Consider the following 17,511-nt stretch of genomic DNA (forward strand, 5'->3'; position numbering starts at 1 on the left):
AAATGGATGTGTGTGTGTGTTTGTGTGTTGGATTATTTATTCCCAAAGCACCATGGAGCAGGTGAATCCTGTGACATCGGGATAAGCTGGTGTATTCTATTGTCACTAACACCGTTTTGAAGGTTGCCGCTACAGACTTCCTGTTTTGCACGATTATTTTTAAGCTTTAAAAATTCCTTTTTATCTCCAATGCTTTTTTTTTTTTCTAAGCATTGTGTGCTTTACAGAATCCTGATCAGGAGCATGACCTTAGTGCTGGATATAAAAACACATTAAAAACACAATTTGAGAACCCTTTTCCTTCTCACTACTCCTGGCACATACACCCACACACAAAAAACATCCCTAAAGGACACTCAATTCATCTTAAAAGGAATGTTCGGCAGTCTAAGTGCCACATATTTTTAATACGTAGTTAATGTTAATATTGATTACCGACAAACATGCAGCCTCAATATGAACTATAAACACTTAAAACATAAAATAAAATAAATCAGACCCAAATCTCAGAACTTCCTTACAGACTAAACACCAGAACATCAGATATTTAGTTTGATCTTCAAGTTCAAAGATTTTTCAGTATGTTTTAATGAATACACACACATATATATATACTGTATATAAAACACAATACCTGCACAGCACTGACTCCCCCCCCCCTCCCCCCCACACACACACAGTAAGTGATGGTAATTTATGCTAAAACATACAGCAGAGGTAGTTGCTTTGACAAGTGATCCCCTGATCTTTGTCACTCTCTGTCTCTCTCGCTCTCTCCCCATCTCTCCGCGCCTAAAACAGAACTTTTATCGACAGTGAAAATCTGCTGCAGGCTTCAGTTTCAGTCCTTCACCCCCCCGCCCTCGGGCATGAGGCCAGTGTGATGAAGAGGAGGAGCAGGAGGAAGAGGAGGAGAAGGAAGAGAGGCAGGGATTGGAGTGACGTTTTCACAAACCAGTGATGACTTTAGCAGAATGCAGTGTTGTTCGCGATGACCTGCTTTAATCTCTCTCTCTCTCTCTCTCTCTGTGTGTGCATGTGCAGCTGCTGTTTAACTTACTAAACAGCTATGTGTTATTTGACCATGTGTGTGTGAACAGATAATTTCTTGAAAAAAAAAAAGCATCCCTGGTGATGATAAGAGGTTGTTAGGGCTTTGCTAGGCAGTTAGTATTGTAGTATCCCATGTAATAAGGAGGATGTTGCTATTGGTTACCAAGTTAACTGGTTATATGGTACTACAGGTACCACGAGGTGGCTGTTAGGGATTGTTACACGCCTGCTTTTGCAGTCCAGATGGTTCTTTGGGTTGGAAGGTGAAAGAAACTAATGCTTAGTGGTCCTGGTGCTTGTTATGGTAAATCTGGACATTATCGGTGATTGCTAGGGTGTTAATACTGTAGGTTGTTACTAAGCTCTATGGGTTTTATGGTATTGGAGGTGGTTGCCAGAGGTTGCTAAGGTCTTGCTATGGTTGTCCACTTGTACGCTGGCTGATAGCTAGTGATTGTTAGGGTATTGCTATGGTACTGCAGACAGGTTTTTTGGCATCACAGTTCATTTTTCCTCATGGTCCGATGATTTATGCTACATCAGCAAATAATTTTCCTAAGAAAATTATTAAATACCGCTTATTGTAAATACTGCTTTCTAGTGTCAAAATCATTGGTACCATGGAAAGAGTATGTTATGTAACTTGTCTACCTTTTATTTATTTATTTGTTAGCGTAAGAGTTTTTAGAAATAGTTAAAAGGTTAAAGGTAAAAATAAGCTGATCAGCTTTAATGTAATCAGTAAATTAGTATTTTAGGTTAAAGACCAAAGGCATGTCTATCTGTCTTTCTGTACGGCAGAGCGCTTATAAACTTATTAATGCAAAAAAATATCATTTTGTAAGGTTGAGTATCTTACATTTTGTTTACGCCAAGTTGTACAGTACTTTAGGAAGATTATCTAAATAATCTACTAAATGTAAATTAATACATCTGATACATGACTGTTCATGACATCATTTCGACCTACTGTGAACGTGTTGACCCGTGTTTCATCTCATAGTAGCGCTTCACAACTGCTTTTTATTAGCGCCACAGTTTCGGTACATATGGGATAAACTGGTTTTAAACTTCCCGCAGGAATAATAAACACATTGATCTGTCCATTCATTTTGAAGCTTCAGTTTTTATAGTGTACTTGCTTTTAGGAGTAAGCCATGGTGTGTTGCACTTTCATTTCTGTTTTGTGAAGAGTGCGGTGCCTTAAAGGGGAATTAGGGTGGTTTCTGTGTATAATCTGTGTATTTACGGTAAACGATCACGTTGAACGTCTCTGTTGAGTGACACGTATAGCCACGCCCACCTCGAAGGATGCTATATTCGTCCATATAAGTGCTGGCTGCTGTGAGGTAATCTGTGACAAAATTGCTCACAAATTCACTTCTACTTAACATTTTGATTTCATTTATTGCGCAGGTTTAACTTTAGGCAAATACTAAAGTACCGGCAGAGTTTTAAATTAAATTCTGTCCAGCCAGTTTTGTGTGAACCTTTCCTTTATTCCTGAATTTATCTAAATTTAAACCTAATTAGTTTTACATCATTGTTGACTTTAGGGAAATGTTTTTTTTTATTATTCTGTAGTGCGCACACGCGCATACACACACACACATACATACAAACAGCTGGCCCGTACATGGACAGAATACGAAATACCTCAGCAGACAAAAATGTTATAAAGCTGTTCTAAAAATGATACAACTATATTCATAATAAAAATAATAATAAATCCCTCTCACACTGTGAGCTGGTAAGAAAACCCTTATTTTAGTAGCTGTTCAGATGAGCTGAGAGCAAGAGGTTTCGTTCCTCAGGGCATCACACAAACCACAGAGGCTGAACTTTGCTAGGGGTCACTGAAACTACAAACTGAAGTGCGTATTGTGGTCAGAAGTTTTCGGCCCTGCGTGACATCGGAGCTAGTGATAGCTAGTGATCCGGGGGATTTTATTCACTGTACATCGGTGGCATTTGGCGGACGCCCCCGAGGCTCCTGTAAACCTCCTGTAGATCTGTGCTGTGCGGTATCGCCCAATGCAACGTATTACTCATTCATGAAGGGCGATATTTCTGTAGCTGACTCCACACACTCACCAGAGGATCGTACTCCCACAGCTGGTTGCCTTTCAGATGATGGCACTTGAGCATCATTACGGGCCCGTTTAGTTTGGAGACGTCTAGACACAGGTCGTCAGTTCGGATCTCCTTATTGGCTGTGTAGGAGAAAACCTGCACACACGCACACCATACATGCATAATCATTTTCTTTGCTCGACAGGGTTATTATGAAATGATCAAGAGGAAGAGAGACAGACATAGAGACATGGGGGGGCGGGGGGGTGGATGTCCTGACCTGGTTGCCTCCCATGCCATGACAATTAAAGATGCCGACTTTTTCGTTCTCTTTGCGCGCCATGTTGTCCAGACACTGGTTAGTCTCCACATTCCGGATCTGTGAGATTCAGAGAGACATGATTACGCTCTGACTGAAGGGAAATTAAACACTGCATGCAAGAACTGGCACATGCCGTCGAAATACATTTCTGCTAGAGACGTAAATAAATGCTAGAGACGTAAATAATGTAAATAACTACTAAAATACGTTTAAACATGGAGGTGTAAACAAACACAATAACGCTTGCACAGCACTATTTTATGATGCGTTCTATGAAACGAACATACTGCTCCCGCTCCTACTTATGACCTTCTCTCTCTCTTTCCCGGCCACGCCCACTGCTCGTGGTGACATCACACCCTAAAAGCTGCACGCTAAACTTCCTGTCGTGTAAGGAAACGACTTTGAGCTCAGAGACATCGCCGAGCTCGGACATCGAGGACCGACGACGACCATACAAGTGATGGACAGACAGAGGACAAACGAGTGTCTGGTGAAGAGGGAGAAAAGGCGTTTCTTATCTTTAGAAAGAAGAAAGAAAGAGAGAAATAAAAGGGATAAAGGGAGAGATAAAAACAAACAGCTGAGACAGGCAGAAGAGCGAGAGAGAGAATAGAGACAGACTGATAGAGCCCAGGAGACAGAAAGAAGGGGGGGGGGGGTGGTGTACTGGTGGAATACTAATTATCTAATAATAAAGGAGACACACCGCCGTCTACATTCCGCTCTACCGTTCACTCCTTATTTCTTCCTCACATACACACACACTTACACACACCCAGGACCTGGTTATAAATGCATTATGATACACGCCTTATACTGTATTTAAAAGGTGTGTCTGTGTGTGTGCGCGCGTGTGTGTGTGCGTTACCTCTCCCAGGGAGTAGTAGTGACGAGGGATTTGAGAATCAGGATAGATGTTCTCCAGGTACCATGAGAACGGCTTACACTGCAGCTTCTGTCTCAAGGCGGTCCTGGATGACACGTCCCCGTAGTCCACCTTCGTCACTCCTACACACACACACACACACACACACACACACACACACACACACACACACACACACACACACACACACACACCCACACACACACACCCACACACACACACACACACACACACACACACACACACACACACACACAGAAGTGGGAGAAATGAAAAGAAAGCAGAGAACATTCATTAAAAAATGTACTAAGGACATTATTTTTAAAGATTTGAACAAATTTGAAAATACGAATCGCCTCTAAGCAGCGCCAAGTAAGCTCTCTTCCAAATATATGGAACACACACGCACATACACACACACACACACACACACACACGCACATACACACACGCACATACACACACGCACATACACACACACACACACACACAGAGTAGTGCGGGCTGCAATGAGAAATATTGACAGTGGCATTAATATCCATTATGCTCTATCTCTGAGCACTGACAATACAAATACCCTAATACCCCTGAGAAAGAGAGAGAGAGAGAGAAGGAGAAAGAGACAGACGGATAGATAGATAGCGGAGCAAGAAATAGAGACAGAGAGGAGGATGAAGAATAATAGCGCAGACAGACAAAACACAAACAGACACAGAAAGATGGATAGGGAGAGAAAAACTGAGGACAAAAGGGAGAAGAGAGAAAGGAGATGGACAAATGGACGGGCAGAAAGATAGATAGTTGGACAGGAGGACAAAGAGAGCAGGGAGAGAGGAAGGAAGAAAAAGTCAGAAGAGAGTAAACAGAGACAGATAGCTAGAAAGGAGGGGAGAGAGTGAAAGAGAAAGGGAGGAAGAAAAGAAGCGTTAACAGGCAGAGAGAGAGAGAGAGAGAGAGAGAAAGACGGTGTGAAACTCACCAGGTGAAATGATGTAGAAGAAATTCTTAAACTCGTCCATCCACACCTCGGCCAGGCGCCGGTTGTTCTTGTTGATGATCTGGCCCGTGCCCCCGGGGAACGTGTACGGCGTGGCCTTCCGGAAGACGTGTCCCACGTGAGAACAAGTCACGATCTCCAGCGTCCCACCACACTGCCAGATCTGAAACAAACACACACACAGATTTTAGTTAGGAGCAGTTTGAGAGCTTTACTGACTGGATGCTAAAATGAAAACTTTCACAACCCGCCTGATTCACTTACACCATCTATCACATTCTGTGAGGGTAACTGCTAATAACTAGAAAAACCTCACAAAAACAGAGCGAGAGAAGCTTTCATCAGTGTAAAAGAAAAGTGAAGAGTCGGATCAGCAGCTTTAATGTGACCTGAATAAAGCAATCAGCTTTGCCAAGGGAACGATAAAAAAAAAAGAAACGAAAAAAAAAAAGCAGAAGCAATTTTACTTCTGCCTGAATGATCGCCAAGAATCACAACCCAAATCAATCCAATCTTAGTTTAGAAATCAAACTTTATCTGTCTCATTTCATCTACTTACACTTACAGCCTCCTCTTCCCTCATGTCAACCCTTAATGCACGCAACGTAACAATCATCTTTAAAAAACATATATATAATAAAATATAATCCCAGATTTGCCTCCAATTGTCTGCGATCAGACACTGATGTTTGGTGAGGAGCTCTGGGGTGGATCAGTGATCAGTGGGGTTGAGGTCAGGGCTCTTTGCAGGACACTCGGGTTCTTCCACTCCATCTCTTTGGCACATACATGGAGGTCACTTAAACAGGTTTGCGTCTCTTGTAATTCAATACAATTGTGGCATCAGTTCAGAGGAAGACCCATATACGGGTGTGACGGGCACACTTGTACAAACTTTTGGCCGAGCAGAAAGTGAGATCTCTGCTTGCTTACTATTTTTATGCTGGCACTGAACATGCAAGTTAACTCCTGATCCAATCGTTTCTCTCTTAAAAGAATTAATGTAGTATTTCTGTGCACGTTCGCCCCACATGGGGGAAACATCCAGCGACAGGAAGAGTTTCCAGAAGGGAAATGTCGCTTCTCTGAGAACAACTCCCTGCCATCATTCCTAACTTCCATTAACTGGGACTCAGGCTGAGCACGGAGCCCTGATTGGCTCACATTTTATACCTAGAAAAGCATCTAACCAATCATAGATGAGGTGGGATTCTTGTAACTATATTTACATTTAGGCATTTGGCAGATGCTCTTATCCAAGTCCTTTAAAGTTTCCATCATTGGATAGATACTTACACTGGGTTACTAACCAAGTGCCTTCAATCAAACACATTTGGGAAGGGGATTATTATAATAGTTTTTTTGAGTGGGGTGGGGAGAATTAGTCCAAGTGATTAAGAAACAGAAACGTCTTGAGTCGTAGTTTAAAGACTTCTAATCATAACGCAGGAGGCAGGATTTATCAGAAAAACTAAACCTTTCTGTTTATGTAGTCCTTTGTGATTTGATGTAAACTTATCCAACAATTCTTCATGGGATGTCCATGGAAGTTTGCCCCCCATTTCTCCATCCATCCATCCACTTCCATATCACTTACGCAGTGTAAGGTATAGGAGTATACTGGAACTCTGCTATACACATAGCAGCGCGCAGACGCCACACGGTACGCATAACGTGGAACTGCCAATCAGCCTACAAGAGGTGGACTGTTGTGGGAAACTGGAGTACTTCATCAACAATCTATTAAATAATGGCCGTTCTACCACTTTAAATCCTTAGAATGCTTCTTAGCCCCTCAGATCTTACGTTCGTTCGTTTCTTCAGACTCGCAGTGTCTCTTAGGTAGTTCGACCGAGTTGTTTTTTTGCTCAGTAAATAATATTTACTCTGTTTAATATTTCACAGGTCAAGGCCAATTATGAATCAGCTGCATTCTCGTTAAAACAATATCTTTTCATCTGGACACTGGGGGGGTTAAATACTTCGGCAAGCAGCATTTTAACTTGTTTGAAATAAATGCTGATCATTTATTAGTTCTGGAGTTAAACATTCGATGCAAGAGAACCTAAGTTAGCAGGAAAATACAGACGAGAAGAATTTGCTTATTTATTTAGAAAAAAAGCTGATTTTTTTTTTGTGGCGTTCAAAACTTTTGCATTTATATTTTCTTAAAGTAGAGTTGGCAAAGGATAAAACCGGCAAATTATGTCGATTTAAGGAAAAGGCTTTTTGAAAGTCAGAATACATTCACAGCGGAATCACATGTTTTCTCAAACTGCAATGAAAATACTGTAGGGAAACTATGTTTTTTTTTGTTTGTTTTTTTTCCCCTACCAAAGACATTACCTCATTAACTATATGTTCATCCATTCCCTATAACACCTACTGTATGTGTAGGATTGTGAAGGGCCTGCAGCCGATCCCAGTCTTGTTCAGACTGTTTTTCATATATTTGATCTTCAGGACTGACTGACAACGTGGTTACTTGAAAGCGATCAGATTAGATTGGGCTCTGTTCAGACTGGCAGCCCGAATCAGACACACTGTCGACCTACAGTATATGCCCCGGTTGCTGTAGCAACAATGCCAGAGGCGTGGGTACACTGCAGCACCTATGCTGTGGGACATCAAATGCTGGTGATTATAACAACAGACAGATAGGAGCAAGACAGTTAAGAACGGAGACATCACATCTTACCCTTTAGGTCACAATGCTGTGGTACAGAACAACTCGATCACCATTTCCATCTAAACTTATTTCATCGTCTTCCTGCTCGTTTCTCCACCAACGATCCATGTCCTGTACCACGTGATCATGACTTGAACATCCGCGTCAATGGCATAATGGACCGTATCCCTTTTAAATAAGTCCACCCAGACTGAGACACATCTTTAGGAATCTGATTTAAATCTGATTGCAAACCAGCTTTGTATGGGGTTTAAAAAACAGACTGACTACATGAAAGCAATCTGATTCCAAACTGATTTCAATTTGCTGAAATGCCAAAAATCTGATTTGAGCTGGCAGCCTGAACAATACCTTAGAGTACATGGCAGGCCACATCCAGTCGTACACTTCAGCCAATCTGGACATGCTAATCAGCCTACACAGCCTGTCTTTCAACCTGGAATGAATCTGGAACACCCGGAAAAAGCCCACCAAGCACGGGGAGAACATGCAACTATCACACGAGGCGAGCTTCAAACCCCTTAGCCCTGGAGGTGCGAGACAAAAAGGCTAACCACTAAGACATTATGATGCCTACCTCACTAACCACTTTATTAGAAAGGCTAGCCACAAGTACACCCAACAATTAGTTTGAACTGATCTACACTATCAAAACTATTGTATACACCAACCTGTAAATGCTCTTTTGCACAAACTATTTTTTTATCTATCTATTTTTGCTTCTATCTACAAGGAACGTTTACTGTCTACTGTTTCTCCTCCCACTACCTCAACTCATCACCTCATTCCCACAGAGTACTGTAATGTCATGTTGTCGCATTGTCACTTTGTCGCTCTTGTTTGCACATCTGCCCGTGCACTTTATGTTGTCCTTTTTGTATAAAAAAGTAGATAGTTCTCTGTTGAACGCAAATTTGTCTCGTCTCAGCTAGCCAGCTAACTAGGTTTCCAAGTTAGCTAGCTCGTTTTTCTGTTAATTTATGTTGCATGTAGCACCTTGGTCCTGGAGGAACGTTGTTTTGTTTCATTGTATATGGTTAAAATAACAATAAAACCCTACTTGACTTGATTTGAACTGTAAAACTTTCCAGCTGAAAAAAGGACCCTTCACTGTTTTCACTGTCAAGACTAAACATGATATATTTTACTGACACACTTCACTGATGATAATGAAAAACGACACCTTGCCTAAATAGTTGGAAAGATTTCCGTTCCTGTATACCTTATAAAAAAGAACATGCACTCGCATCTTCACTCCGTCAACAGTTTCTGACGCTTCCGAGCATCTTTCAGTTACGAAGTCTCTTTGAGGTATGAACTCGCCATCGCACATGTGAAAATCTCATTTACATATTGGTTCTGGGGTACGAGATTCATGTCGCATGTTAATTAGTATGCATTTTTATAGAACATTCCTAAATCAGGGATTGTTTTGAACATTGCTAGCTAGCTACTGCTTTAGAAACTAAGTAAAACAGAAAGTAAGATCCTATTATGTAATACTGTCTTACAGTATATACAGTAGTAAAATTATACTGTAGTTCCAGTAATCAAAGCTTTAGAATCAATCCTTTCACAGTCATATGCACTACTTCCTCCAATAAGGTAAATAGTAAATAATGACTCATATGCTGTGTCTGCATAGAAATGTTCGAAACTGAAAATAATCCGTCTGGTCTATTAATATTTTGAGCGCTGAAACTGACCCTGAAGGAAATCTCCAGGTTCTCTCCTCCCCAGATGTCCATGCCTGCGTCGTACGTGCCGATCTCCGCAAAGTAGTCTCTGTCTATAGAGAACAATCCACCTGCCATGGTAGGAGTCCTGCAAAACACACACACACACACACTTGTAATTTAAATCAAACCCGGATCATCTTTTATTTTTGAAGCAGCACTTCGTTATGTTTCTCCCAGCCTGTTTTTCTCTCAGAGGAACAAACACATAATTCAGGAGAACGTGATCTTATTTTCTGCACTTTTAACTTCCCATCTGTTATCCAACAACAATTTTCAAAATGCTGTGCTCTCAGTAAGTATTACTCCCTCTGCCTTTCTTTACTCGGGCGCTCGGCTTTTTCCTGTTTGCCCCCCGTCCTGCTTTCATACCGCTTGTTTTCCACTGGTGAGGACCTGTGTGTGTTGTTGTTCTCATCGTTCCATGCTCATGTTTTTATATCTCACGGCGTCGATTATAAAAGTTAGGCTGCTTTGTTGTTCATGAAGACTTGCTCCTGTAAGTAGTAGCAAAGACCACTCACCAAAAACAACAGCAATTAAAAAGATTTTAAAATAAAACAAGCGTGATTTAAAGTTCTAGAGAAGCACGTCTGATTTTATTCTCTAAAGACTTCTGTAAAATGCAAACAGATGCACTGATATACAAGGGTGAGTCGAAAATTTTACGCACACTGGCTGTAGAGTTTATTTTAATTAACTTTTAGAAAAAATGAATACATAATTTCTTTTGACATAATCTCTTTGCTTTCCAAAATACTTTGTTTTTCGTATTCTCTCATCAATAAAATGTTTTAGCATGAGCTGAAAGCCATGAATAATCATTTTAATGGTCATCGTCAGAAGTAAATCTTCGTCCTCATAGGGCTGCTTTCGGGGGCCCGAACAGATCGAAGTCCACTGGACCAAGATGAGGACTATAGGGAGGATGGAACGTTGTCATCAGCCATGGATCCAGATCTTTCTTGATGGCCAACACTTGTGCGACCTTCCTCAGGTCACAAAAAAAAACAACTTATCACTGCATGCTGCTTTTACTCGTAACGCAGTTAAAAATTTTCCGATGTAACACGTTTACACCTGCACGGTAGCCTTAAAGGAAAAGTGCTGATGCAGCCAACAGAAGTTTTAAAATGACCAGAGTGCGCATAATTGTTGACTCACCCTCGTGTCAGTGACTTTTTGCAATTGTGTACTGGCTAAAATGAAATGCAGTTTGACCAGGCTGTTAATCAAAGTCCAGGATTAAGCACAGGACAATCTTACAGTATATTAATGTAATACCCATGTGTATGAACTTCTTAGCAGAAGCAGCTCTTATGATTGACAGACTCGCTATCCTTCAGTTTAGATATCCAGTTTAGATATCCAGAGAAATAAAGATGCCGCTCCCCTGTCATACCATAAAAGCTTTTAAAAGGTTCTGCCTAGAGCGTACCTTTAAAGCTTTTCTCTATAATAGCTAATTAAGGACTTATTACGTACAGTAAACCTTCCTGGGTAAAACCTGCACACTAAAGACACATCTCCATGATAGCACCTCCAGCGACGAGGAAAAGTACCAATCTTGTAACTTTATTTCTGAGAGTCTGCAGGGCGTCTATATATAGTACTGTAAATGCTGACAACTTGGAACGACAAATTCAGATCCTTCTAGAAGAAATAAGAACGAGACTGTTGAAATTAAATGTACCGTAATGTCTATTCAAACGACTTACAAAAGGCAGGATCATGTGGATTAGCACATTAATGAGTCCTTAATGCAGAAGGATAACTCGGAGAGCTCGAAACGCTGCGCCTTTAGATCTACATTACTGAGAGTGCGTGAACAGGAAAAGCTGTAATCAGACCATAAAATCACACATCTGTGTAACTAGCTTTCCAGATTCCTACAAACCGAAAGCTGACTCAAGAATGCTGAAGCGCACTACTTTACCATACCACGTTATATAACCCGTATAATCGCGCACGTATTTCTTTTAGTGAACAACTTTAGTGGTTATTTCATTTGATGCACACTTGGAAAGTTTGGGATTACTTGCAATTGTCTTTGTTTTTTTTTGTATTCTACAACAATAATGTGGATTTCAAAACTATAAAACAACACACGGCATTAAGTAATTATGTAACAACAACAACAACAAAAGTCAGGTGTTATTTTAAGACACAAGGGTCAGCTGGTCTGGAATAGTTCTTGCAAGAAGTGCATTTGTTAAAGCCATCAAGCACAATGATGAAACTGGCTCACATGAGGACCTTCCCAGGAAAGTGAGACTGAAACTTACCCCTGCTGCACTTAAAAGTTTATTTTGTTTAATTTTTCCAACCATAAATTGTCTCAAAATCATGACTTTCCGTGATTCTGACTTATACAGTACAACTACACATGGCTGATCACAACATGCAAATTCAAAGTAAAAATCGTGAAACTGGGACCTGGGTTTAAAAGTCTATTTGAGAACCATTGGGCCAATCGATCAATTTTGCACTGCAGTGGAATTTACTCATCCTGATAATCACCCATGGAATGGAAACTCTGTGCATAAATTAATACAAATAGCAGGTATTATAGAGTATATTGCAGAAGACCGTTTCTAGTTCATTAGGTTTTAAGAATATAAAGATTCATCAAGGTTATTGATAAATGTAATGATCAGAAAAAGCTTTAAAATGATGATTAATAATAAGGCCCAGATGGGTTTTTATATTAGATATTCATCAGGTATTAGCGTCTCGTCATTAATTACTGAATTTTTTCCCATCTTCGCAGACACCTTATGAACAAAACATATATTCATTTTACATTCGTATTCTTTTGCGCTCTCACACTGTACTGGATTTGTAATAATGCACTTGGCAAAATTTATTTATATTTATAGATTATAGATTTTCCAGACATAGTTAATGAAAATATTATCTGTGAATTAGCCATGTTTTATCCCACGGTGTGTGTGTGTGTGTGTGTTACCTGACAGGTAGAGTTCGGTCTCCTTTTCTGCGATCCATCTCCCTTTGAGGAACTGGGTACCAGCGGAAGTTCAGCTTCCAGTTAAACCCTCCGTACGTCATATCCGAGCCTGCCATGTACTCGAACGTGTCGTCGCTGATCACGTCAATGATGGGACACACCACCGTTCGTCTGGGACAAAGACACACACAAAAGAGTCAAAAACTTGTACAGCCTGAAGCCATGTTAATGTCTCAACTCTGATTGGTTAGAAGATTGATATGTTTTCTATAACCTGCGAGAAAATAGCATGTTTATCGTAGTGCGCTTATTCTAATACATTATCATTAGCTACGTTTACATAGACAATATTTCTTTCTTTTTTTTACACCACTTATCCTATACAGGGTCACTCTCCCTGTACAGGGTGCCAGTCCATTGTAGCGACCACACGCACACACACACAATTACACATTGTGGGCAATTTGGAAACGGAAATTAACTTAACCTGCATGTCTTCGGGCTGTGGGAGGAAACCGTATTACCTGAAGGAAACCCGGCAAGCACGGTAAGAACAAGCAAACTTCATGCACATAGACCCGAGGCTAAAATTGAACTCCTGATCCTGGAGGTGCGAGGCCAGAACGCTAACGCCACCATGCCACCCCAATATTTCTTCAATCCAATTTGAACAATCCACAGATATTTATTTAACTTATTTGATAGAATTCCACATCCACATTTTTTTGTTTGTTTTGTCTCGTCATTGTTTTGTTCTGGAAGCTCTGTCACTATCTCTCTCCACCTCTCTTTCTGTCGAGCTAAACATGTCGTTCCTGAGCTGCCATTGATCCAGACTCCCTTTGCCTTCTGGACCTATCTGACCCGTCCTGGTGCCCCGCTTCTGGTTGGAGATCTCGTCACATGGATGCCCTGTGTGTCTGTTTGGGATGCGTCTGGTGTCTGGGGACGGTTTCACTCTACCATGAAGACGGTTCTGGCCTCGACTGATGTTGACAGCTGTTTCTCTGAAGACTTGACTTGGCTCGGTCGCTCGATAGTTTAGGACTGGAATTTCCTACCTGAGCCTCCAATAACTACCTGGACTCCATATTAACATCAATTAAAATCAACTGCTATACTGAACTGCCTGCCATCTAACACACTGTATGAATGCAAATCAATTCCTGCTCTCTGTTTCACCCAGATGAGAATGGGTTTCCTGTTGAGTCTGGTTCCTCTCAAGGTTTCTTCCTATTGCCATCTCAGGGAGTTTTTCCTTACCACTGTCGCCCTCGACTTGCTCATCAGGAACAATCTGACCATTTTGATTCATACACATTTCATACAAACTTAAATAATTCTTTTGATTGTGTAAAGCTGTTTCGCGACAATGATTTCGCTATACAAATAAAATTGAATTGAATTGAATTGTCACGAAATCAAATTCCTTTTACATGCAAGCGTATTTGGCAAATAAAACTTTTTCTGATTCTGGTTAGAGATCTGTTTACATGGACGCTGATTCGATATGATGTGTGTTTATTTCGCATTCAAATAGAATTTAATCATGGCATGCACAAAGGGGTTATGCCCACTGGGAAATGTTTAATCTGGAGGAAACATAAGAAAAAAGAAAAAAAAACTAAGCAAAACGGGTAATCTTCCTTGCATCTGTTTTAATAAATCCTGCCTTCAGCGTACAAGAATTCAGTCTCATCTACAGTACGATTGGGTAGATGCTTTACTACATATGAAATGTGAGCCGATCAGTGCCGCCGCTCCCTTATCCTGAGAGTGTACAAATCAGGAATGGAAGCAAAACCTTCCTCCTAGAAATCTGCCACGTTACCATGTATTACCCCCACACAAGGCAAGCATGCGCAGGGAGAAAAAATGAATGATCAGATCGAGTGTTTACACGGCTGAACTTATTAACGGTTTACACCATCACTCTCATTCCCATTGAAATTTTTTTTTTTTTTCTGTTCAGATTCAGGACGCATCACTCTAACAGGATGAGTCTCCAGTCTCAGTGCTTTGTAACAACACCCAAAGCTATTCCTTGAAGTTTTCCACCATAATATCAAATATTTTTCAGGTTTGCTTCCCATACAAGTTTCACAAATGTAAACAGGCAAACAAGTCTGAGCTGTCACATAAGATGAAGAAAACACTTCAGGACGTGTTGCAGTGTTAATAACAAATTCGGGTGTAGTACCGGTGACTCCATTTTGTGTCAGGATGTCATCCAGTGGTTGATTAGTTTCCCACAACAATGTATGTTTTATTTGTTACTTATTTATTACTCAGCATAAAGTCTCAAGACTTCCCAGAGCCATAAATCACTTACACACACACATATATACACATATATAGCCCTAAGGTTTACAGCTGTACTTTTTCAGCATCTGAATCATTTAGTAACAAAGCCTTCACACACAGCCTCGAGCAAACAATAGAGAGAATTATATTGAGATTATATGGACTGTCACTATATACAGAGCCTAAAAACACAACCTGACAGGGCGTTGAGTTATATTACCATTATCACACACACACACGCGCGCGAACGCACGCACACACACACACCCTGAGGTGGAGACGAAACAACATGTAATTAACTAGAACAAAAGAATAAAAAAATAAATGCTGACTCAACTAAGAGCTATCGATCTCTCTGACGCGAACTGGGAATAGAGGCTGCACTCGCGTACTCTCCTTCTGTCTGTTGTGTGTGTAATAATAATAGACACTTATAATCGGCAGTATATCCTAATATCCTACATATACTTGAAACTATCTCATTGTGTCAAAAATCATTGTGTTCTTTGCACAAATGAGTCTGTGTATGGACACTCTGTGAAAAACTGACATCTCGGCATGTGAAGATATCCAGAATAAAGTCACATTCATCCGACGTTTTCTTATTAGACGATCAAGGTGAAACAACTAGAAGAATATTAAACCTATTTCTAGGGGCCTCCTATAACCTCTGTCCTCCGAGTGTGTTACGCCACCCCAACAGTGCGTAAGCGAGCAGTTCAAAACTGGAATTGAAAACTACTAAATTAAAGAAAAAATCTGGGAACCCCCCGGTGAGTAAGTAATCATAGGGTAAAAGTAGTGCACCACTAAAAGATTCAGTGGCGGTACTGGAACGAGGGGAGAGCAGCTGCCTGCCAAACCCACACTGTATAGCCGGTCGCGGTAGCACTTTCAGCAAGAAACCCCTCTAATAGCGTTACGTCTTAAACCTAAACAACACTGTGTCTCCTTAGTGATTGTTTTTCAGTCGTTCCGAACTGCCTCTAAACCATCTGTGTTTTGATCTTTCGTTACAGCTGGTTAACCCGAGCATTAGCTTCCACCAACCTGCTGACAGGTTCATGACTCACATCGTCGCTTTGTTTATGGCTAACGAGCTTCTAACACAAGGGCGAATCTCAAATCGCTCTCTACAGTAACTACTTTGCACTAATTGGTTTGTGGAACAAAGGATTTTTACTTACACCCTACATAGCACACTGGCTTAGAATTTTAGACCAACCTTGAAACAGCAGTTCATTCAGTCATCTACAACATTTACATTTAGGCATCTGTCAGACGCCCTTATCCAGAGCGACCTATACATCTCATTATACATCTAAGCAGTTGAGCGTTAAGGGCCTTGCTCAAGGGCCCAACAAGTACACCCTGGGCCACACACACACACAGACACACACATACATACATACACATATATATACACACCCACACACACTGTGGGCAACTTGGAAATGCCACTTAATCCTATCTGCACATTTTTTGGCTGTGGGAGAAAACAGGAGAATCCTGAGGAAACCCAACAATCTCAGCGAGAACATACAACTCCACACACATACAGACCTGAGGTGGAAATCGAACCCTCGACCATGGAGGTGCGAGGCTACAGTGCTAAATGCTACGCCACCACGCCGCCAGAACAGTTAGTTATCTCTGGCTTTTCTAAAGCATAATAAGTAAAAACAAAAAGAGACTTAGGAGATTTACAGAACTGCTCACCACCTCTGTTGTTTTTTCCTTTCTTCTCACCGTTTGGTTTACACAGTACTGGTAAAAAAAGCTTAACCTACACCCATGATTATAATTAGCTAAGAGGGAAATACTAAACAAATGGGGCTAAATTTATGATATCTTGACTTGGTGAGATGGCAGGTTCTGCAGCACATCTTTGTAAAAAACCAAAAGTCTTATACACTTATACACTTACAGTACTATTTTTATGTCTATAAAAGGTCCTTAAAAGGGCGATACGATTGTAAGTGTGTGTGTCTGTGTGTGGCCATGCAAAGGACCTTCCATAGAAAAGGAAGCAAACATTTTTTTAAGCTTTAACTTTACACTCTCAAGCTAATCTAAAGTGAGAATTGATGTCAGGTCTGATCACGAGAACTACACTGAGCGTACTGTACGTTTGTACTCCAGTATTTAGTTAAAGGCTGAGCGAGAATCTTCATTCCGTTCTGTCTCTGTCACAGAGTTCGACGACGTGACATGTATTTACAGCGTTGCGCTGTGGGAGTTGTAGCGCTTACTTGTCTTGCTTGATGCGGGCGAGCAGCGGCTCCAGCCAGCCCACGGTGCACTCGCAGTGAGCGTCCAGGAAGGTGATGACCTGACCGGTGGAGAGTGACGCCCCCTTCAGACGTGCACGAATCAGACCCGAGCGCTGCTCCATACGCACGATCCGCACCGGCACCTCCAACGTCCGCACGTACTGCTCCAAATGCCTCTTCAAGAAGTCTGTTTACACACACACACAT

General features: G+C 41.1%; 1 protein-coding gene across 2 annotated transcripts in view; it reads right to left on the reverse strand.

Moving 5' to 3' along the window:
• Positions 1-17,511, reverse strand: part of galnt1 (UDP-N-acetyl-alpha-D-galactosamine:polypeptide N-acetylgalactosaminyltransferase 1) — a 138,961-nt gene that overhangs the window by 2,761 nt on the left and 118,689 nt on the right. For both annotated transcript variants that reach the window (XM_053487723.1, XM_053487722.1), the window contains 7 exons: positions 17,284-17,491; positions 12,728-12,898; positions 9,730-9,847; positions 5,317-5,497; positions 4,320-4,459; positions 3,407-3,505; positions 3,148-3,282 (listed from right to left, as the gene is read on the reverse strand). In XM_053487723.1, coding sequence (XP_053343698.1) covers positions 3,148-3,282; positions 3,407-3,505; positions 4,320-4,459; positions 5,317-5,497; positions 9,730-9,847; positions 12,728-12,898; positions 17,284-17,491 — 1,052 coding nt within the window. The remainder of the gene's footprint in view (positions 1-3,147; positions 3,283-3,406; positions 3,506-4,319; positions 4,460-5,316; positions 5,498-9,729; positions 9,848-12,727; positions 12,899-17,283; positions 17,492-17,511) is intronic.

Source organism: Clarias gariepinus, chromosome 26 (assembly GCF_024256425.1).
Source record: "Clarias gariepinus isolate MV-2021 ecotype Netherlands chromosome 26, CGAR_prim_01v2, whole genome shotgun sequence".
NCBI classification, from domain to species: domain Eukaryota; kingdom Metazoa; phylum Chordata; class Actinopteri; order Siluriformes; family Clariidae; genus Clarias; species Clarias gariepinus.